Here is a 23,487-nt window from a genome sequence, read left to right as displayed (position 1 = left end):
GTATGTTGTAGTGGACTGATGAGGAGCAACAGAGACTGTCTCATTCACTGATGATAACTCCGGACAAGATGGAGTATAGGAGATGGTGTAGTTTGTTACATAGTTGTCACTGCTGGGAATAGTCCAGTTTACTGTAATACCAGTGGTTGACACATTAGATACTGAGAGACTAGTTACTGGACTAGGAACTACAACACATATCAATTACACTCTCTCAATCATAATAACTCACCATTAAATCTTAACACTGTCACTGTACTATTAACTGAAGGAAGATCTATATATGAGTACACACTGATGGTATAGGTACTCATTGGTGAGAGATCTGTTAGTATAATTTCATCTTCACTGGTGGATACTACATTCCTGGTTACACCTCCAGTAGTATACTCAATCACATATCCATTAGTCTCTGATGAATTGGTCCAGTTCACTTTGATACTATTAGCATTTAATATAAACCCTCGCATATTATTTGGAGGACAACTAGGAGCTAGAAAAGAGACAAAGGTATCTACTATTGATTAAAGTATAATCATACCATGTAATATCACAGATTGACTGTAGTTGACTCCTCCAATCATTGCTATACAGGTAACATTAACTGACACTCCCAGTGGATCAGGATATACCAGTAGTGTGTTGTTGTATGTCAGGACATCAATTAATGAATAATTTGAGTTACTCTTCATCACTCCATTCACTAACCAGTAAACATTAGTTGAAGGATTTATATCAGTAGTTGTGAGACAATCAATACAATATTGAGTGTTATTGAGTTGTGTAATGGATGAGACTAGTGTCCAATTGATTGAATTAATAACTAGAAATACATCAACAATGTTACAAGTACATTAAAAGGTGCAGTAGCAATACCTGGTAAGGTCTGTACACTGATTGTACTAGCAGGTCCCAGTAATTGTTGATAGGCTCTGACTGTGATGCTATAAGTTGTTCCTCCTCTCAGTCCATTCAGTGTGATTGTATTATTACTACTTCCCTCCACCTGTACTGTCTGCACAGTGTCTGTGTCACTAGTGACATTGACTACGTATCCATCAGCATCAGATGAATCAAGTGCATTCCAACTGACAGTGATAGTGGTAGCTGTCTTGTTAACCTCAGTAAGAGAAGAGGGAGCAGTTGCTGGTACTAATATTATTGGTATCAAGAATTATTAGCATTCATAAACATTACCTTTTACAATTATATCACGTGTTCTAGTTGGTTGACCAGCAACTTGCACTACACACTGATACATTTGATCTCCAGTGGTTGATTGACTGATTGATCCACTACTGACATTTATTCCATCCCATGTGATATTAACAGTATATCTTAATGTGTTGCTAAAACTAACTAACTCAGTACCAGGACAAGTACTACTTCGATCATCACAATTAGTATAACTAGCCAGTGCAGTACTACCAATGTTCATGCTAATATCATAGCGATAGTGTCCAATTTTAGTACAATTCAGTTTGTATTCCTGAGGATATACTGTCATATCAGAAGGAAGATCAGCAGTAAATGATTCTATCTCTGCATATCCTACAAATGAAAATTATTACATCAGTAAGTGATTATAGTCTCTTCTTACTGAATATATTAGCAAAGATGGTGTTAGTGTTAGGATCTGAACAATCAGTGGGTAGGCAACACTTGTACCAGCCTTCTTGAGCTGCTGGTAGTCCCTGAGCAAGATAAAGACTGAGAGTAGCATTAGGCGAAGTGACAGAAGTACAACGAAAAGGATCATTGTTAGTATTGTCACAGTCAACAGGATCATCAGGATCAGCAACTCTAACCCACTGACCAGTAGTTAGACTAGTACCAGATAACACACATGATATAGCTTCATTAGCTGCATTGACAGTTTCATCCCAAAAATATGATCCATTAGGATAACAGATTCCATTACGCAAAAGGTAGATACCTATAAAAACCTATACAGTTGTTATTATACACATCCAGTGTCTTACCTGAGGAAGGTGGACATTGACTAATAACTTCACTGACACTCAGCAAAAAGATAAATCCAACCAATTGCAATAAAAACATGTCAACAAAGAAATAGACGACACAAATTAATCTGGGTGCATAATAAGACTAGTGGTATATATACTACCAGTACAATCAAGTTAAGGAAACCGCATGTGCAATAGTGTCCTTCAGTTTCCTCTTAGGGTTTACTTCCTTTTAGTATTTAGTCCAAAATATAGGCTGCACACAGTTGATAGCATAAAAGTCACTGATTACAGAGAGAGGAAAGTTATCTATTAAAAATCATAACAAAAACACAACTCTACCATATCTATGACTTTACTAAACATTTCAAAATAATCATTTACTCATTTATAACAACAAATACAAGTAATCTCATTTGTCGTAACCTCATAGATAGTAGACTATCTATGGTAACCTTTAGTTACAGTAATAAACAAAATAATAATAATAATAATTGTTATTGCTGTTGTTGTTGTATAATAATAATGATAATAATTCCCAATTACACCTTTACAATAAGAATTGTGATTTCAGTTATAATTATGCCCAGACTAGTTACAAAAGAAATCACTTTTTGTTTATCCTACACACATACACACTTCAAGCTTTATAAAAAGAGTGACACAAGAAAATATTGCACTATATTCACTAAGCAACAGTAGGCATATATAGAATGAAAAATAACACTACGCCATTAAAAAGATTAACAATAGTCTTGATTATTAAAATAACAACAATAACAATGCTAATGACATTAACTAACAGTGGCTTGGTAGACAAAACTGTAATCATAGTAATACTGTAATCATAGTTATTTAAAAACTTAATACGAAGATTAATATATTATTATTCTGTCCTATTAGCATCTAATAAATTAGTTATTTTTCTTCATCATCAGAATATTTGATAATTATTTGAATATTTTCTTGGTATCCAGCCTTCTGTCAACACAGCTGCATGCTCCCAGCCCAACTTTCTATACAACTACAAAAAGAAAAATAATACATTGTCATTTTTAAGGACTTGTGTATCCCTCCTCTCTCTCTCTCTCACTCTCTCTCTCCCTCTCTCTCTCTCTCTCTCTCTCTCTCTCTCTCTCTCTCTCACTCTCTCTCTCGCTCTCTCTCCCCTCTCTCTCTCTCTCTCTCACTTTAACTAATTTCTCTTCAAACACTCTGTTGTGTCCTTTATCATTCATTTCCTCTTCAATGAGTTTTGCAGTCAGTCCATGAAAACCAAGGGATTCACTTAGCTTCAGTTTGAATCCTTTTAGCTAATCAATATTATGATGAACATATGAGCATCATGAATGCACATGCATTGCATTAACAAACAAGATTTAAAAAACTAAACACAGTTCAGTAAAATATACAAATAAAAAGTTAAACTCACAAAAACAACAACAACATGCAATCAAAATCAAATTCAATGAGATATTCGTGTATTATCAGATCCCAATTCCCAAGAATAACAATTACATGTCTTGAGAATGATGCAAGAGTACTAACACAAGCAAACTCAATACCTTGCTGTCCTTCTGATCCAATAGCTTGTTCAGTTCAGTATAAATAACTAATAAGTGACTAATATTAACAGGATCCTGTCTGAATAACAGAGAAGACTAGAGAGAAAGAGGGGGACATAAATGTATCAGTGTGGTCAATCCAATTACCTCAAGCATCCTTGTTTCAATAAGAGTAGCCTTCTGCTTATCAAGAGTACTATGATTGTACAAATGCATATTGAATGAGAGTATCATGATACGATTGATAAGGATTACCTTGATCTCTCTGAGGCATCTTGTGATAGGTCAGTCTTTGTCCCTTGCTGTGCCAATATCTCGTCTACATTAATCTACATCATTAGTAAAATGAACTTATCAGTGGATTTTCAAGTTGATCAAAAATTAGGAAAAAACCCTGTGCTATAACACAGGGTATTTCGACAAAAATCACAAGGAAAGAATTCTCCATTTTTATAATTTTTTTCTGATACATATACATGTTCTTATGCTGTGTAGCAAGTTTGAGCTGATTCCAATCAAATATGAATTTATTATAAATTTTTAACGACCTGGGGGCGTAGCCCCCAGGTCGTTCCTATAATTGATTTCACCGTCGCGCTATCTATATATTTATTTATTTGTATGTCCACACTTACATTTCTTCTATACACGTTGTATTGGAGAAATAACGTAACAAGCCTTAGCAACCACCCGCCCACGCTCCTTTACATGAGTGGGTGTGGCCACGGCAAACAAAATGGCGGCTTACACATGGGACAAAGTTAAGAGCTTTCTAACAGCAAGAGAACATAGAGATACTATCTAAAGACTTCTCTAGAAGCATTAGAAGGTAGAGAGAACCTCTATAAGTCTTAATAATGACCAAGTTGTACTTGCAAGGTGGTGAAATCAATTATAGGAATATTTTTTACCCTGTTACGCTTGTTAAAGTTGCTCCAAAATTGAGTCAAAGTCCCTGTACTATAGTACAGGGATTTTGGCCAAATTTCATCAAAAATGACTAGGAGAGAATTTTTCATTTTTATAATTTTTCCTGATACATATACATGTTCTTATGTTGTGTAGCAAGTTTGAGCTGATTCCAATCAAATATGAATTTTTTATGAATTTTTTAAGTTGCTCCAAAATCGAGCCAAAGTCCCTGTACTACAATACAGGGATTTTGGCCAAATTTCACCAAAAATGACTATGAGAAAATTCTTCATTTTTAATTCTTTCTGATTATGTCCTTATGCTGTCTATCAACTTTGAGCTGATTCTGATCAAATTTGGACTTTTAATAAATTTTTGAAGTAGCTCCAAATGTGAGAAACCCTGCATTAGCAATCAGTGATGGATGGGTTGAATACCTGTGATTGGATCTTGCTCACTATAGTAGCAACTTCCTCACCCCATACATTCTGAAGAGAAAGGTAAGCATCAATACATACAGCATATAGTGATGATAATAATTTAATTCTGTTACTTTTTTGTCGGCTTCAATCATTGTTAGTCTAGCCATCAGGAACTCTAAATCATCACCAAATTCTTCCTCTAGCTCAGCAGGACTAACTTTCCCTTTGCTAAAATAATAATAATAATAATAATAATAATAATAATAATAATAGTAATAATAATAATAGTAATAATAATAATAATAATGCAATAATAATGGCCTTCAAGCTAATGTCAGACCTCATCCAGTGAAGTCTAAATTCTTTAAGAGCTCCCTCGTAATCCTTTTCCTTCTTCTTGGGAGGGCCAGAGTTACCTCTGCTAGCTTTAGGACCAAGAATATACTGAACAGGATACACTACCTACAAATACAACCACAAGAATAATAATATACATGTATATTTATAAGAATCACATAAGAGATAAGGATTATGATTGAGAGCATAATTACTTTCTTTTTGACTAAGTCATTCTTTGATAGAGTGAATGTTCCAGTCAAGAAATCACCAGGACTGGTGTTAGGACCAGCTGACTTACTTACTCTAAACACAAATGATAACTTAGTATATGTACCATGTATGACAAGGAGGTACCTGTCATCTGAAGGCCCAAATACATACAGGGGTAGAGTAGAGCCTGGCTTAGCTGTTATGGTGGATCCCCACTTGGTCTGACCGCAGCGTGTTGGGCTAATATCCACTAGTATGTAAGTAGGCATCTTGATCTCAATGGTGATGGGCAGGTCCTTGAGTGACTCCAACTCTGATCTGGTAGCATGACGAACCTTAAAAGAAGTGACAAGGAGAAAAGGAATACATTAATTTATTGAAGGATCTTAATTGCTACTACTATCCATGCATTGACGCATTACCTGCAGTATAACAGTATAGTTCCCTTTATCAAGTTTGACTGAGTAATTCTTAGGGTATGCATCACCAGATCCCATCAGTTGTTTATTTGAGCTATAAACCATCCAGAGCTGACCACAGAAAGGACTCTCATACAATAAATCACTCAATAAATGAGCATTGGGTCTCACTTCACACGTCTTACTCTATAGCAGAAAGGAAGCAAAGAGTGCTTCATTTGTACAATATCCCTCACTTACCAAATAGAAGTTATACGTGAGTCTTAGTTCATAAATCTGTTTACCATCTATTAGAACTTGCCTTGTGTTACTCAATGGCTTGATAACAGCTTCAGTTGGCCTATTAAACAACAACACAATAAAGATATACCATTCACAACAAACACAAGTTATACCGTCTTGCTAGGCAGTGGTGAGTTAGTTTGAATTCAGGATACAGCTCCTCTAGTCTGTAATTGCAGGACACATCAAGTCTTGTCCATGATGTGTTGGAATGCTAAGAGAGGAAGACATATAGCATCAAAGATATACATGTAACTGTACTACAAATACATGTACATGTACATATTGTGTACATGCACATGTGCTCACCAGTATAAAGTTATTGGATGAGGGACACAGACTATGAAATGAAACATTAAAAGACACAGTCAGCGGATGGAGCTCTGTCCAATACTGGGTCACAACCAGCTCCATTGTATGTCCACCCTAGCAACAGTTGCCATAACAACCGGTTACCATAGAAACGGGGCTCTTACCACAGTTGGGACGATGAGCGTGTTGCTTGCTTCTGGTTCTAGTATGATGGAGTCTAAGGTTTCTTTCTCTCTGTAAGCTTTCTCTGGCAAAAGGTGAATGGTGTGCACCCAAAGCTTAGAGCGAGTCACTTCATTGTGGCTTGTAAACTTTAATTCTAATAACAATAACAATAATAATAATAACAATAATAATAATAACAATAATAATAATAATTATTATTATTATTATTCTCCTTGCCTGCCCATGTTGCTTCAGTTGGTACATGAAAGAAATATCTCTTAATAGTTGAATGAGATAACTGGAGCTGAGGGCAATCAAAAGTAAACCTAACATAAAGCAATCAGAAATATAATAATGTACATAAATAAATAATCCTACATGTAGACATGTACATATACTGTTCTCTAACTTGTCTGTTAAAGGTGTCGGCATTATAACTGTCACTGGCAATCTAAACAACGGGCCTTTGTCTTCTCTGGAACCATAACCAAGAACCTAGGAGGGAGGGAGGGAATAACCCAGTAGGAGGATAGAAGGAAAAGAAGAGGAAAAGACATTAAAAATATTTTAATGAACTTACTTCAGCATAATGAGCTCCTGGTTCAAGACCAGACTCATCAATAGTCACACTAAACTGTCTTCCTACATGTATGAGAGAGAGAGAGAGAAAGAGTTGATCATATATCAGACAGGTACACTAACCTGATGATGCTAGTATAATGTGCTTGGATGAGTGGACCCATGGCTGCGTAGGAACAAGAGTGATCCTCTCGGTAAAGTCCAATTTATCACGAGGGCCTAAAATCCAACCACATGTAGTACAAACATAAATAAGACAAATAATAATAACGCTCATAGTTACTGGTGTCCTCAGGGAAGCAAGGGTCAACTGTGACAAGGTGATGAGTGGATCGCTTGAAATGATGAGGCTCCCTCAAGTAGATACCCCTACACTTTGACTGCTGTCCCTGTAAACCACTGACAGATACCTGCACATTACATGTACATGTACATGTAGTAGTAGTAGTAGAAGGAAATAACAGTTAGTAAAACGCATTCAAACTACAGGAGTATAGCCACTCATACCCTAAAATCAACTGGGGTGGTTGGTAGTGTAGTAATCTCTCTGAAATAATCATAAGCTTTGTCAACCTATGCATACAGTAGAGGTAGAGTAGGTTATAATTACAGTATATTTAGTCAGAGTGCACCTGGATAACTCCATGTCCAATGGAGAAGGGATCGTGAGATCCTAAAGGAGTTGCTGTCTTTTCAATGACCCTCTTTATAAGAGCTGGAGTATAGTCATAGCCCCTGTACTTAATAGCTGATAATAGCAGAGCTGGAAGAGGGAGAGAATTAAGAGAAAGGAAAAGTAAGAAATACATTTAATGTACATGTGCATGTACATACATGTAGCAATGAACAAGTGAGGAGACAATTAATTCTAAACCAAAACTCACATCCTACACTAAACCAGCAGACACAAACTACATGTATACACATAAATATGCCCACACACTCTCCATTAAAAGATAATTCATTTCGTACCAATGTTTCCACAAGTATTGGGAGATGACATTGAGGTACCGTTCATCATTTGACTGCACTGGAGTGTCCACGTTGGCACTGATGTGAATGCACCGCCGGGAGCAGTGACTGAGACACCAAGATCACCATCAGCACTAAGATAAATAACATTATAACATAAGAATTGCTTCAAATTTCAAAAGTTGATCAAAGATCATGCAAGTACATGTACATCTACTATGATGAATGTATACCTTCCCCGTAGTGACCCATACCCATGTACATAGATCATAGTACATGTAACATGTACATACATGTACATGTATTTGTAGATGAATTATAGTACATGTATATGTACATGACTTACGCTGGTCCTCTGGAGCTCCATGTGTAAGGTATGCCTGGTTTTGATTTCAGCATGGAATATGTACCTTCCATCATGTCTGGAGATACATAAGCACCAACGCCTTTTGTAATGGAGGAAAAGTGAATAAGGTAAAGAGAATCGGAGGGGAGAGAGAAAGGGAGATGATGTCTCTTACCAATGAGTGCTTCAGTGTTTCCCCCAGGGCACCCAACAGTACTCAGTCCTGGTCCATTGTTGCCAGCACTAGTTACAAATACAACATTGTGCTTCCTAACTAGTGATATGAATTCCTCTAATACAGCTCTATGATAATAAAAATAAAAAAGTTAAATTTGTACATGTGGATATGCATACCCTTTATTGGTCCAGTGAGATGCCTCGCCATAACTGTAATTGATAAGATCACAATGAAGCTCAGCTAATATGTTGCACTATAAAGAAAGAGAAAGATAAACATCATTTTCAATACCACGCCACAACAAAAACAGTACATGCACATTCAGTACATATTTATAACTAAAGGTTCTCTCCCCTCTCTCTCTCCTTCTCGCTCTCCCCCTCCCCTTCCCCTAACCCCTCTCTCCCTCTCTCCCTCTCTCTCTTATTTACAGCTCTAAGAAGAGATGGCCCAGTCTCCATTGTACTCAGTCTAGTGTCACCAACTTTAATACCAATGATCTGTGCCCCAGGGGCCACACCATTCTTCTCAGGAGATGATGGGAAATAAGCAGCTGCAATTGATGCCACGTGAGTCCCGTGAGAACCTGGAGAAGAGAGGATGAGAGGATTGAGCGAGTGAATACTAGACTGACCTCCAGTGGTAACAATGCTCAGAAGATTACCATTGTCATAGACGTTAACTGAATAATTAAACATATCTAGAGTAGAAAGAGGGAGAGAGAGAGAGAGATTAGTAATACAAATTACATGTTTTATGTACAATATATGCATTATTATACCATTATATCCAAACTTGACCCAATGCTGTGCTATTTTGTACGAGCAAAGACAAGGAATGTCACGAAGATCGCCATCTTTGGTTGTATCAATAGCAGCTCTAGTGAGAGGAGCATTAATAGATTATAAGCAACCACCTAGAGGATAAACCACTCTTATTCTTTCTCTGCTCTTACTTCCAATAGGATCCATCATTAAACACAATGCAATCATAGAAAGGTCCTGCTATGTTATTCTTTGAATTTAAACTGTTTAGGATGTCAACTCTAGCCTGGAGATCCTCTTTCTTCAATCTGTTTTTCTAAAGGAAGATAAAGAAGCCATACAGTTGTTAACATGTGGTTAGTAATAACAATTATGAGGACGCCCCACAATGCTATTTCCAAAAAAGTTGCAATAAATAGGCCAGGGCCAAGATCATATTCTTTGTAGGATTGACCCTATTTCAAAATGGCGGTCTTTATATTTTTTGGAAGGGGAAAAACTAAAAGTCCCCGCAATACATTTTACCAATGAATTCTTTAATAAACATTAACATTAAAGATGGGTGAATCCAGACATTTGCAATCGATTCCGATTCTAAATACTTTGAGACTGGAATCAATGAAATTGTCTGGATACTGATTCCAAATACTACGTCTATGAACGTGTTATCTATTACAGCAATCTACTGGTTTATTAACTATTATTAATATTAAAGGGTGCGGCTTAATTGAGAATCGTTTCAAACAATTCCCACTTCTCTTTTAATACAAGTAGGATTCCATTTGGAATTGAAAGAACGACTACTCCGGACTCGCTCATCACTAAAATTTATGCTATAATCCTAAACTGAACATACATTACAAGAGCAGAAACACCACATGATTGCACTCATTAGCACGTTGAGGTGTCCTTACTATGTTCCCATCAATTCTGTTGTGAAGCTCAAAGTCTCTTAATTCTCTCTCAGCCTCAGCTAGAGCACGTAAATGAGCTGGATTCCATTCCTTCTCAACAAATTCTTTCTACAAAAAAAAGAAGGATATTCTATTTGTGATTTTAATAAACTAACCTGGAGTCTCGTCTTGAGGAGATTAGGAAATAGCTCAAAAGCTGCTTTCACCCCAACATGCCACTTGCCACTGGGGTTAGTCCAACCATTAGGTATCTTAAGTAAAAAAAGAAAACACACACAGACAATACTTTAATCACATGATAATGTAATGGAGTGATACTTTTAATTTCCTTCCAGTTAGTCCATCAATAACGCGTCCGATCTCTCTTGTGGTGGTGCGTACCACACTGGTATCAACATCACCACTCCCACTTGAGTCATACAGTCCCAGTATCTTTGATTTACCATCCGGGGTTTTCTATAATAAAATAACAACTATAATATTAGCACATCTCTAGCAACAGATTACAGTGTAGTAATCAACGTTTATAGGCAAATAGAGATGTATATGTACATGCATTAACCATAACCCACAGACCCTATTGTTAAAAGACACTTGTAAAATTTCCCAAAAAATGCATTGTCCTCTGAAAAGAAGACAGTGTCTCTTACACTGAGTCCAGGGGCGCCAGGATCCACTCCCGTATCCAGTATAGCAATGACCACATTCTTCCCGTTATGCTCAGGGAAACGAGAGAGGAACCTCTCAGCTCCAGTCTCTTTCTTTGGTATCAGGCAGTGCTCTGGAAAAGGTTTTAGATCGTCCGTCTCATCGGATGCCATCTTAAAATGGGTGGGACTTGAGCCAAATTGTAAGGGCGGAGCCTGTTACCATGACGATTAGAGGTGTGGCTCAGTTGATCGTTGTTATGGTAACAGGTTTCCTCCCCATCCCTATTGCGCATGCGCAGTAGATTTTCGCGGAGAAAGAGCCAAAGAGAGAGAGCTGCTGATCCACTCATCTTCTTTTCTTGTCTGTTCTCTCTGTCTCTCTCAAGACCCCTCTCCTTTATAGGCTCCCCTCAATTTGACTGCATCTTTAAGACAGTTTTCCCTGCAGGCCTAGTTTTGTGTGTGCCTCTCGTTTCGACGCAATAGTCGGCCCTGCTTCACTGGCTGAATAATCCTCCTTCTCCTCTCTCTCACACGCTCTTATTTTTAGCTTCTAAAATGTCTAATCAGAGAGAAGATGGTAATGCCCCTCACTCTCCCCTCTCTCTTATTATCTTTATTTTTCTGTGGTTTCATTTAATGTTATGTATTCCTTCCAAAAACAGACATGTATTTTTATCATTATTATGTTATAGTATTATGATGTGTCATGTATTTGTGGTAGCAGCTGGGGATTCCTTTCTCTTTCAATTCTCTAGGTTTAGCTCCTTCCCCCTCTTCCTCCTCCTCTTACCCAGTTATGGTGAGTAGGCCAACGTGTACATGTACATGAGTGCCTTCATGTCACATTAAATAGAATACATTCAAAACAGAGTCAGAATACTATGTATCAGATCACACTCTAGTTCATTTATAAATTACAATGCACATTGTATGTGTGATTGTTGCAATTACACTAATTACATAGTCTCTTCTTCCTATTACATGTACATAGCTTTTTCTTCTCTTTTTGTCTTTTGTTTAAACTCGTGTATGTCTCTGATATGTATGTGTGCTTGACTGCTATGTGACACGTATAAGAACATTTGTAATAATGCTTATAATTAATAATTAAAACGGTTAGTGTTGTTTTCATGTCATGCTATGCTGTTGCCATTTTAGAAAATATTTTGTGTACAGTATAACATCATTATTATTTTGGTATGTCAATGTACATGTTTTATGTTAACTCTCTCTCTCCCCCTCTCTCCCTCTCCTCCTCTCTCCTCCTCTTTTCCTCCTCTCTGTACTTGAATCCAGTCAAGTACAGGTAATGGACCTGCTGGTAGTAGTAATGGTGGTAGTGTCAATGAGAGTATAATGGATGAAACAGCTGCTAGCTTAGCAGCAGGTTTAACAAGTAAGGAAGATGAGAGAGAGAGGGAGAGGGAGGTTGAGTTGTGGTCTTACAGCTCATGTGGTCATCAGCTGTGCAGAGATGGGCAGGTGCATATATGCATGTTTTGTTTATTGTTGGGTCGTGTCTGCATGTAATGTATTGCAAGAATATGATAGCCTATAGTATTATTATTATTATTATTATTATTATTATTATTATTATTATTATTATTATTATTATTATTATTATTATTTGTAGGTGATGCAAAAAATCTTATCAATTCTTTACTTGGGACGAGAGGAGGAGAGAGTGGCGCACGGGATCAGAATTTAGTAAGAGAAGGAAAGAGGATTCACGTGTTAATTTGTGCTCTTCTTCTCTTAGCAAATATTATCAATGGCTGCTGCTGCAAACAGTTCTCAAAAACCACCACCAGCGAAGAACACCTCGTCCTCTCCAGCCCCTGGTCCTGTGACCACACCTACTCAAGTGACACCTGTCAGTACTCGTAAAAGAGGACGACTCCCTGTGGCAGATCATGACGACAGGTAACGATATAAGGTTTCTTGTGGTGTATTGTATCATATGACTTTAGTGTGAAGAGGAGGAAGTGTGCCCCGTCCAGTGGAGGTGGTAGAGGTGCTCCTACTTCAGAGAAACAGAGCAAAGGATTGAGGCATTTCTCTCAGCTGGTCTGTGAGAAAGTGAGAGAGAAAGGACGAACTACATACAATGAGGTAAGGGGGGGAGAGAAGGAGAGGGAGGGAGAATGTGGTGTGGGATAAGTCTTGCAAATGTAGGCCTGAGGTATGGAGCCCACACTATTATGTTTATATGTGGCTCTGTAATTAAAACTACAGCTGTTCCAACTATTAATCAGCTGATCCCTCAGTTGATGCTCCTCTATATTGAGGTTACAGTGATACCATATATAGATGTCTATGGACTGATGCTTGACATGTTTCCTTGTATGTGGTTTCTTTTACTGGTCTTGTGCATGAGTACATGTAATTTAATAAAGGCAAAGTGCCTCATGCTAAGTGAACATTAAACCACCTTGGGTTATGTTTAATTAAATATGAGGTTAACCTAGCTAGTGGGTAGTGTCCTAATGCATTCTTTTATCAGAGATCATAATTATGGTTTTTCTGTGTACATGTATAGTATACAAAGTCAGTTCCTTGAAATCTCTATCACCAGTAGTGTCTATTGGGTCTGGAATGATGTACATGTACATGTTATGCCTTCAGTCACTGTGCATTGGTTAATAGTATTGATCTGCCTATTCTACTGTAGGTTGCTGATGAATTGGTGAAAGAATTTGGTGAAGCTGAGAGAAGATCAGGACAAGATGGGGTGAGAGAGAAAGAGAGAGGGATACAGAGAGAGGAAGGAATGAAAGAGGAATTACAGCGTGTAATTAATTGTAGCCATAACAGGTTTCATAGGTAATGTCTCTGTCTTTCTGTTTCTAGCAAATTGATCAGAAAAACATAAGAAGACGTGTCTATGACGCACTCAATGTATTGATGGCTATGAATATCATTAATAAAGAAAAGAAGGACATTCACTGGATAGGACTGCCTACAAACTCAGTACAAGAATGCGAGCATATCCAGGTACACAAGGTCCCTCTCATCTTTTATTCCTTTTCTTTTATCTCTTTGTTAACGTATTTTGTAGTGTTTCAGTGTTATTATAATTGTTTTATTTTTAGTATTTATAGTATTACATGTAAAATTTAATTTCTTGTGTAATAGAAACCAGGGTATTTCCTTGTATGTACAGAGGCCAGTTTGACACGCCTCTTACTAGTGTGTCTTCCTAGCAACCACTATATTTCATTAGTATTATATTCTGTGTGTTGCTTTATTGAGGTTTTTGTGGTAACTGACATTAATATTATTATTACACGTTTATTGATTTAGATGGAATTATCACAACAGGAAGAGCGTATATCTAAAAAGACGTCTGAGCTACACGATCTAGTCTTACAAGTAAGCAAGGAAGATGTCTTGCATTGTATTACACGTGTGATGGAGTCATGTACCCTTTGTTGTTTCTATGTATCTTTTGTAATATATAGTGTGCATGTACATGTGTGTGTTTTCATTATTCTCATTCTTCTCTCTAGATCCTAACTTTGAAGAATCTCATTAAGAGAAATCGTGATAAAGCAGCAGCTGGGGAGTCCCCCAGTCAAAACTCTGCCATTGGTTTGCCATTTATACTCGTCAATACAAACAAGAACACTACCATTGATTGCAGCATATCCAGTGACAAGTATGTCACATGTTGCTTTACAATAATTATCACTTTGTGTATGTATGTTATGTAATGTGCTGTGTGTGCATGTGTTGCTCATGCAACTCTGGACTACTCATAACTCAAAAGTTCATGCTTGGAATGAGCTCAAATTTTCTACATGGCATAAGGACATCAATATGTATCAGAAAGTGTCATTAAAATTTGGGGTGATTTTAGACCCATTTTTGGAAAAAAAACTATGTGCTATAGTGCAGGGTATTTTTTTTAGAAATTTGCATTTTTTTAATGGCCATAACTTTAAAAATTTTTGTTGGAATCAGCTCAAACTTTTTACATAGCATAAGGACATCAATATGTATCAAAAAAATGTAATAAAAATTTGGGGTGATTTCAGAGCCATTTTTGGAAAAAAAAACTATGTGCTATAGTGCAGGGTATTTTTTTAGAAATTTGCATTTTTTAATGGCCATAACTTTAAAAATTTTTGTTGGAATCAGCTCAAACTTTTTACATAGCATAAGGACATCAATATGTATCAAAAAATGTAATAAAAATTTGAGGTGATTTTGGAGCCATTTTTTAGAAAAAACCATGGGCTATAGTACAGGGTATTTTTTAGAAATTGGCATATTTTTAAAATGGCCATAACTTGAAAAATTTTTGTCGGAATCAGCTCAAACTTTTTGTATAACATAAGGACATCAATATGTATTAGAAAATGTAATAAAAATTTGGAGTGATTTCAGAGTCATTTTTACCATAGACATTTTTGTACAAGGAAATAAGCTAATTATTTCAGGTCTATGTGTTGATACATGTATGTGTATTGTGTGTGTGAGTTATTATTAGTGTCTACTGACTCAGCATGTTTGTCTACTGTTGCTTGTCATGCACATTTCCTAATGCCATCCATAGTATAACAATAATAATCATGTTGCACACAGCAGTGTGTGTGTGTGTGTGTGTGTGTGTGTGTTCTTGTATTTTTTATTCATTATCTCTCCCTTTCCTCTCATTAGGTCTGAGTATGTATTCACATTTGACAATACATTTGAGTTGCATCAAGATGTTGATATATTAAATAAGATGGACCTGGACTGTGGTCTCAACTCCGGTAAAGTCAGCACTCGCTCTATTGCTGAAGCTAAAGCAACTCTACCAAAAATATTTGAGCCAGTTATTGATGGTAAGCACGGTTTTTTTTGAATTCTAATTTTTAAAATTCTCTCTTTTCTAGATATGGCCGTACTTTCAAGAACCATTCCTCAATCTCCACCAGCAGCTACTCTATTCGAGCCTCCTCCTCCTGTCTCTGTTGCTGCCACGCCCACCAGTACTCAGTCAAGTATCCAGCCACCCTCTCTCCCCACCCCTCTACTCAGTGACCACAGTAATGGCTCTTTTTCGAATCTCTCTGCCTCATCTCCTCTTGCAATTGCTGCTGCCGCTCTTGTTAATTCTCATAATCCGGTCTCGGTTGCAGCTGCCATTACTCAGTTGCAGCAGCTCCAGCAAGCATCTTCTCTTCCTCCAACCACTTCTCCCTCCTCTTCTTCTTTCCTTCGCGGTGGGACTGTTACCGCTCGCCCATTAAACTTTACTTCTTCTCCACGCCCTCAGTCTTCTCCTGGTCTCCTTGGGGTAAAGGGACACTCCTCTCAGTCTCCAAAGGTTGTCACAGTTCAACCGTTACCGAATTCAGTTACCTCAAAGATGGCGGAGGTCATTGCTTCGCTTCAGTCGTCTATTCTTATGCAGCAGCAGCAGCAGTACGCGATGGGTGGAGCTGCCACACCCTTAAACTCTGCACAATCAGAGAATGTCATTCCTTCCATTGCCTCGTTGTCTGACGAGTTGCCTAGCAGCAAGACTCAAGGAGGGGGCGTGACTGCTACTATTGATGAATCTGAACAGGTTTCTACGTCCTCAGTTTTAACCCCTTCAAATCCTCCAGTCTCACTGAGCACATAAAGAACATCAATATTTGTTTTCTTTGACTCCATTACATGTACAACTACTCTATGTATTGACTAACATGGCGCTGTCGTTAGAGAATATATTAAGACTAGAGATATATCATATTATTGTGTTGACTTACATGAAATAATGCATGTATATTATATTATTTGTTTTTTGTTTGTTTTACTTTGAAAAATAATGAGGCACTACCTAATGCTGCTTGTAGTAAGGTAGTGGAATTATTGAAATATACATAGTGCTAGTGAAGTTGTTAGCCTAGTTCACTAAAGTTAAATTTTAAGTAAAACATCTTTTATGTCAAAAACGACAGGAAGATCTGTGTGCATATAAAATGTGTCATTTTATGTACATTATCTTGTGCTTAGTGCATGGAGTGTTTGCAGACTCAGTGCTTGTAAAGTGTCTATGAGTATAGTCCTTTCTGTTTGTAGTTGGGTTATGCTAGTGAGTGACTTGTGCATTGCTTCTTCTAATAGAGTATTGGTAGACCTCAGCTCTTCCATCTCCTCATTCATCTGCATGTATATTGGGTGAAGTAAATTATGCAACAAGTAAGAGACTGATACACTTACTCTTGAGTCTTGAGTTGTGAGTAGATTCAAGAGATACTGCTCATTCTGGGCATTTCTTTGCTGGACTGATTGAATCTATTTTATGAAAATAATTATAACAGTGTGGATTATTACTGCCTATATTTATTACCTCTTCATCATGTTCAGAGTATAATTGTTCATATTCGGTTGCTTTCATTTCAAAATCTTCTCTACTTTCTTTTAAGAGTTCTCTCTCAATTGATAGCTGGAAGCAACAATCGCGCTATATATATAGTAATAGCATCACTTACCTTTTCTTGCAGTTTATAGTATGCTTCCCTTATACTATTAAGCATTGCGATACCATCTCTTGCCACATCTTCCTCTTCTGGTTCTCCTACTATTTCATTATAAAAGCTACTCAGTTCCTTTTGCAATTGATGCAGCAACTCTTCGGCAGTTGCTGTACTCTTTTTATGCTGCAAGAAATGTGTAAAAGAACATATAATTTTTTACAAATTTATCAATTAGAGTAGCTCACTGCAATCATTTCTTTATTCATTCGCTGTATCTCTCCCTTCACCTCCTGTACCAGACTCAAGCTGTATTTTTTCTGCAGTGAAGAGTGCAGGAGCTCCAAGTCATCTTCCTCCTCATCAGTACTCCCTGATCCTTTTCTCATTTCCCTACTGTGGAGACTAGGCATACTTGATGTATTGATTCTTTCTACAGTCTCCCTCAGTTGCAGTAACTCCATTTGCTTATTTTGTAAGCTCGTATTCTGCTCCTTGAGTTGTTTCTCTCTTTCTTCCCTCTCTTTGCTATGCTTTAGTTCGAGTGTCTTTGCCTTTCCCAATTGATGATTGATGACTTTGAGCTCGTTCCGTTGTCTATTTATTATATTCTCTAACTGCAGCCGTTTCTTTTCTCCTTCTCTTACGTCGCCCATTGATTTTTCAAGCAGCTCTTTTAATTCTTGGATTCTTTGATGATCATCTGCAGGTGTTGTCACTTCACTGCTTCTTGGTAGGGATTCTATCCTATCACACATTGCTTGTATAAGTTCTGGAATAACTTGAACGTTTTCTGTTGTCTGGCTAACAGACTCTGATAGATGGGATTTGAGAAAAGTGAGGAGTTTCTGTAAATCCTCAATCAAATTATCACGGGTTGTCAGTTCAGAGTTGTACCATCTCTGCTGGCTGGCAATGCTTTCTTCTAGTACATTATTCATCTCCAGTAGCTCTTGAATGACTGTCAGTTCTGTATCACTGACATCTTGACCACTCTTGTGTACCAAAAGTCTCTGGAGATCTTCCAGCTGCGACTTCATTTGGGTAACAATCTCTGACTGTCCTTCTGCACTTGATAAGCTTCTTGTTGGAGAGAAAGGGAATGGAGATGATGAATGCAATGGGGCTGGAGTGTAAATGGGAGTTACTGTCAGTTCTCTTTTCTTTGGTGAAGTGAGCTCTTGTGCTTCTAGAGCTGGAGCTATCTCTTTTGATTCCTCGACATTTTTTATTCTTTTAGAGTCCTGTTCTTTGAACTCCTTTTCGAGTTGCTCTATCTGTGAGAGGTAGTTTTTGGCAGTTAAGTGAAGATCAGACAACTCATTCTCCACTTCCTGCATCTTCTCTTGCAATGAAGCATAATCCTCCTCTTTCATTGTGAGATCCCTTATTGCTAGTCCGGCCTCATTTGTTTTCATCTTTAATTGATTCTCCAGACTCTGGAGCTGTCCCTCTAACTGTCGCTTCTCTCTCGTTATTTCATTGAGTCTCTCTTCTGTTTCTTCAAAATGATTTTGTGTCAGGAGAAGCTTTGAATGGAGCTCAAAGTTTTCCTGTTTGAGCTCTTGATTTAGAATCTCATCCGCCTCATGCTCAGTCTTCATGTTGTATATCTGTACCATGTATGTTGATACAGCTTCTTCATGTTCCTCTTTAGCCTGAGCTAACTGGGACTCCAGACTTGATTTATCATCTTTTGATTTCTGAAGGAGTTTTTCAAGCTTCAAGTTCTCTGAATGCATGTTAGAGTTGAGCTTCTGCATAAAAGAAACTAATTGATTTTATTTAGAATATAATAATTTTACCTCTAATTCTTTTTTGCTTGTTTCAAGCTGTACTTTCATTCCTTCCAACTCTGCCATTTCTATACAATTTTAAAAAACGATCAAAGAAACATAAACAATAAATTGCTTTACTTTTCATGTATTTTTGCTTGTCATCTTCAAGTCTGATCTCGTCCAGCAGACTGGTACCTGGCAATATACAATAAATCATGTTTTAAAATCTATTTGAGCTTGTGTACTTGATACTGTTTCGAAGTCATCACTATCATCAGACGTCTCATGCTCTCTCATTGAATCGCTTTCACTTCCATACGTCGCTATGATGTGTCTACTGCCACTGTCGGTCTCTTCATGCTGTCTCCTTCTATGTGGAGGAATCTCTGGAAGAGCTCTTCTGTTTTTCTTTGTCTGTAGTGTGCTTGAGGAAAGGCTTGTATGAGATGTTGGCAAACTGATGGCACTCGATTTTCGTTTCTGTCTCCGTCGCTTCTCTTCAATGATTTTCATTCTGAGCATCTCGCACTCTTCTTTCCATTCATCCTCTCTGTCTTGAAGCTCTCTGATTTTTGACTTGAGGTCTTCGTTGAGTTGGATGTTGTCGTTGAGGTCTCGTTCTAGTTCCTGGAGTCTGTTTGCTTGCATTTCAAGGTCAGTGTCCGAAGGTGATTCCATTTGTATGCCAAACGTCTCATGGAGTCTTGCTATCTTGTTCTTTTTCTCCTCTATTTCTGATGTCATTGCTTGTAGATCTTCTACTAATTTAGCATTATCGTTTGTGTAGTAGTCCAACTCAGTTTGGAGAGTTTTGTTCTTTTCCTTTTGCTTTGTGAGTTCCTCTTTTAATTTGATGACCTCCTGTTCTGCTTTCTCTTGTAAGCTCTGTCTTTCGCTTGTAAAGGATCTCTCTGATTCTTTTATTTTCATGCTACAGTCATTTTTTATAGCACTAAAATGTTAAAAAAGAAGTAAAAAAGAAGAATTGATTTTTAATATTTATTAGCTTTCATTCACTTTATCTCTTCTTCCTTAATCCTCTGCAGTAGCTGCACACTTTCCTCTCCCTCGGCAATCAGCTTTTTCTTTTCCTCTTCGACACGAGCAAAATTTGACTTTAGTGAATCATTCTCAGCCATTGCCTGCAAGACAGTAGATCGAATTTTAGCAGTTTTATTATTATAGCTACCTGGGCCAGCTTCTCTTGCATTGATTTATAATCACTGTTCATCATTGCTGTTTGACGAAGACTTGTCTCACCATAGCCTCGTGACAACCTTGAGCCTTCTCTTGCTGAGCTTGGTCTTCTTGATGGAGTAGTCTGAAATTAAGATTATGTTCATACTTGTTTTTTAAAATGTGTTTTTATAATTTTGAAATGGCCATAACTCGAAAAATATTTATCGGAAACAGCTCAAACTTTCTATATAACATAAGGACATCAATATGTATCAAAAAATGTAATAAAAATTTGGGGGTGATTTTGGACCCATTTTTTGGAAAAAACCATGGGCTATAGTACAGGGAATTTTTCAGAAATTGGCTGTTTTTAAAAAATGGCCATAACTCAAAAAATATTTGTCGGAAACAGCTCAAACTTGCTAAATGGCATAAGGAGATTAATATGTATCAGAAAATGTAATAAAATTTTGGAGTGATTTCGGGTCCATTTTTTGGAAAAAACCATGGGCTATAGTACAGGGAATTTTCCAGAAATTGGCCATTAAAAAAAATGGCCATAACTCGAAAAATATTTGTCGGAATCAATTCAAACTTTCTACATAGCATAAGGACATCAATATGTATCAAAAAATGTAATAAAAAATTGGGGTGATTTTGGACCCATTTTTTGGAAAAAATTATGGGGTATAGTACAGGGAATTTTCCAGAAATTGGCCATTTAAAAAAATGGCCATAACTCGAAAAATATTTGTCAGAATTAACTCAAACTTTCTACATAGCATAAGGACATCAATATGTATCAAAAAATGTAATAAAAATTTGGGGTGATTTCGGACTCATTTTTTGGAAAAAATCATGGGCTATAGTACAAGGAATTTTTCAAAAATTGGCCATTTTAAAAAATGGCCATAGCTAAAAAAATATTTGTCGGAATTAACTCAAACTTTTTACATAGCATAAAGACATCAATATGTATCAAAAAATGTAATAAAAATTTGGGGTGATTTCGGACTCATTTTTTGGAAAAAATCATGGGCTATAGTACAAGGAATTTTTCAAAAATTGGCCATTTTAAAAAATGGCCATAGCTAAAAAAATATTTGTCGGAATTAACTCAAACTTTTTACATAGCATAAAGACATCAATATGTATCAAAAAATTTAATAAAAATTTGGGGTGATTTTGGACCCGTTTTTTGGGAAAAACCATGGGCTATAGTCTTGGGTATTTTTCAAAAAATTGGCCTGTTTTTTAAATTGGTCATAACTCAAAAATATTTGTTGGAAACAACTCAAACTTGCTAAATAGCATAAGCACATCAATATACAATAGAAAATGTAATAAAAATTTGGGGTAATTTTGGAATCATTTTTTGGGAAAAAAAACAAGGGCTATAGCCTTGGGCATTTTTGAAAAATTGGCCCGTTTTAAAAAATGGCCGTAACTCGAAGAATATTTGTCAGAAACAGCTCAAACTTTCTACATAGCATAAAGACATCAATATGTATCAAAAATGTAATAAAACTGTGGTGATTTTTTAGCAAAGTTTTTTAAAATTAAAATAAAATAATTCATACCTGCATTACATCATAGAAATTGTAGCTGATTCCACTAATCCATTCATTGTCACTACCTGCTGTATCATCTTCATCAAAACTGTCAGTGTCCTCTGCTACATCTGCGAGCTTCTTGTGTGGAGTTGACCTCTTCTTTGGTGGATCCTTTAGAGCCAATGGAGAATCCATAGTAGACTATGAATGATATTATATACATGTATATGTGTATCATTTTCAGACTTGATCTGCTAGCAAGCAATAGTAATCATTAAGCTAATCAACCCCGTGCTTGCTCATTCATTGTTATGATCCTTACCTCTGTCTGCCATGCTTCCCTTGTGTTCAGTTTAGATGGTACTGAACTGATAAGTGAAATTTTTTCCTTCTCTTGCAACAAATGACACATGCTTTCAACAGACACTGTTTCTCCCTTGCATTCCTCCCATGTTGACAGTAGCTCCTATTATATACAGTTATGCTGGATACCTTATGCACCAATGTAATAACTACCTGTTCATCAGGAGCATCTAGTCCTAGTGCATTTGACAGCTTTAAAACGTGTTCTTGCTCAACAATACCAGTTGGACATATTTGCTCAAGCTCTTTTCTTATCTCACCATAAAAAGAGTGTGATGGTTTTGGAGATGTGACTACAGGTGACTCATCATCTGCTATAGAGTAATGCTAATCAATATTCTCAAGTCTTACTGGTTGTCTCTATTCCTCCTGTATCTTCCAATACAATGTCTCCAAATGAAGCTGGACTGTGTTGAAATGAAGAGTCATTGAGGTCATAGTCGGTGCTCCTCAGTGATCGGGCATGGCTTGCTAGATCAGGAGAGTCAGGAACTGTGCAAGAATAAGAGGAGGAATAAATTAAAGAGGACAGTTGTGTCTTACCTCTTGTTAGTAGATCAGGACTAATGAAAGGGCTTGATCTCTTACTGTCACTACTAATGCTTAAAGATCTGCCTGCAGATATTAATGTAACATGCAGTGATAATTAATAATTAGCTCATGATGTTGATAATTACACTTACCATTATTTTCATGAAGTGAATTACTACTGGGCTGCTGTTCCTTAATAGCATCTCTCTCTACAGTGTACAATGTCTGGAAATCTTCAAAAGTTACCTAGGAAAGAATAAAAGGGACAAAGGGTGTGATGGGTGGGGCTGGTATAATGATATCTGCTAGGATTTCATCACTAACTTTCCCATCTTTGTCCCTATCCAGTGTCTCCATAAGCTCTTTAGCCATGTTTGGGTCAAATTCTTCCATGCTTGAGATCATTTCTTGCAAGCCATCAAACTCAATGTATCCTTTCTCTTCTTTGTCCACCTCTTGGAACAGCTCCCTGAGGTTCTTTAGATCCACGTACAAAGAGCTTGGTCTCTTATCAGCCGACATAGTAGCTGCAAGTTTTAACTGTTGCTCTACTTGATTCAAAGATAGCGCTGTTATGATAAAATACCAGCCACACCTTGCTATTGCAACGCCCCCTCACTTGGGAAATTGCGTGG

At 37.1% G+C, this 23,487-nt stretch overlaps 3 protein-coding genes across 3 annotated transcripts; 1 reads left to right on the top strand and 2 right to left on the bottom strand.

Annotated features, from left to right (window-relative positions):
- Nucleotides 1–2,701: 2,701 nt before the first annotated feature.
- Nucleotides 2,702–11,198, bottom strand: LOC100631430 (tripeptidyl-peptidase 2). Its single transcript, XM_019996049.1, has 34 exons — nucleotides 10,997–11,198; nucleotides 10,665–10,802; nucleotides 10,502–10,597; nucleotides 10,347–10,454; nucleotides 9,624–9,748; nucleotides 9,450–9,547; nucleotides 9,303–9,368; nucleotides 9,100–9,254; nucleotides 8,845–8,921; nucleotides 8,666–8,793; nucleotides 8,491–8,590; nucleotides 8,145–8,278; nucleotides 7,805–7,935; nucleotides 7,680–7,745; nucleotides 7,456–7,582; nucleotides 7,296–7,406; nucleotides 7,174–7,235; nucleotides 7,003–7,088; nucleotides 6,831–6,919; nucleotides 6,593–6,747; nucleotides 6,426–6,542; nucleotides 6,230–6,330; nucleotides 6,075–6,174; nucleotides 5,838–6,020; nucleotides 5,560–5,750; nucleotides 5,418–5,508; nucleotides 5,207–5,328; nucleotides 4,998–5,094; nucleotides 4,882–4,932; nucleotides 3,788–3,861; nucleotides 3,680–3,728; nucleotides 3,533–3,628; nucleotides 3,158–3,280; nucleotides 2,702–2,991 (listed from the first exon to the last, which is right to left on the bottom strand). The coding sequence occupies exons 1-34, from the start codon at nucleotides 11,165–11,167 to the stop codon at nucleotides 2,902–2,904; spliced, it is 3,708 nt and encodes a 1,235-aa protein (XP_019851608.1). The 5' UTR covers nucleotides 11,168–11,198; the 3' UTR covers nucleotides 2,702–2,901.
- Nucleotides 11,199–11,294: 96 nt separating this feature from the next.
- On the top strand, nucleotides 11,295–16,853 carry LOC100642084 (transcription factor Dp-2-like). Its single transcript, XM_003382700.3, has 12 exons — nucleotides 11,295–11,576; nucleotides 11,755–11,798; nucleotides 12,296–12,395; nucleotides 12,633–12,706; nucleotides 12,759–12,922; nucleotides 12,970–13,111; nucleotides 13,671–13,730; nucleotides 13,850–13,993; nucleotides 14,303–14,371; nucleotides 14,509–14,657; nucleotides 15,662–15,828; nucleotides 15,880–16,853. Exons 1-12 carry the CDS (start codon nucleotides 11,555–11,557, stop codon nucleotides 16,611–16,613), a joined length of 1,869 nt encoding a protein of 622 aa, XP_003382748.1. The 5' UTR covers nucleotides 11,295–11,554; the 3' UTR covers nucleotides 16,614–16,853.
- A 38-nt stretch (nucleotides 16,854–16,891) lies between these two features.
- LOC105312629 (myosin-9-like) lies at nucleotides 16,892–23,452 on the bottom strand. The gene is made up of 17 exons (XM_019996039.1): nucleotides 23,177–23,452; nucleotides 23,005–23,098; nucleotides 22,865–22,936; nucleotides 22,673–22,813; nucleotides 22,475–22,632; nucleotides 22,281–22,424; nucleotides 21,986–22,159; nucleotides 20,416–20,547; nucleotides 20,244–20,368; nucleotides 19,472–20,178; nucleotides 19,365–19,421; nucleotides 19,254–19,312; nucleotides 17,697–19,205; nucleotides 17,467–17,634; nucleotides 17,325–17,420; nucleotides 17,195–17,269; nucleotides 16,892–17,137 (listed from the first exon to the last, which is right to left on the bottom strand). Exons 1-17 carry the CDS (start codon nucleotides 23,372–23,374, stop codon nucleotides 16,973–16,975), a joined length of 4,074 nt encoding a protein of 1,357 aa, XP_019851598.1. The 5' UTR covers nucleotides 23,375–23,452; the 3' UTR covers nucleotides 16,892–16,972.
- Between the last annotated feature and the right edge of the window lie 35 nt (nucleotides 23,453–23,487).

Source organism: Amphimedon queenslandica, unplaced genomic scaffold (genome assembly GCF_000090795.2).
Source record: "Amphimedon queenslandica unplaced genomic scaffold, v1.1 AMPQUscaffold_13520, whole genome shotgun sequence".
In the NCBI taxonomy this organism is placed as follows: Eukaryota; Metazoa; Porifera; class Demospongiae; order Haplosclerida; family Niphatidae; genus Amphimedon; species Amphimedon queenslandica.
Note: the sequence above shows the minus strand (reverse complement) of the source record. Positions and strands in the feature narration are given on the sequence as shown.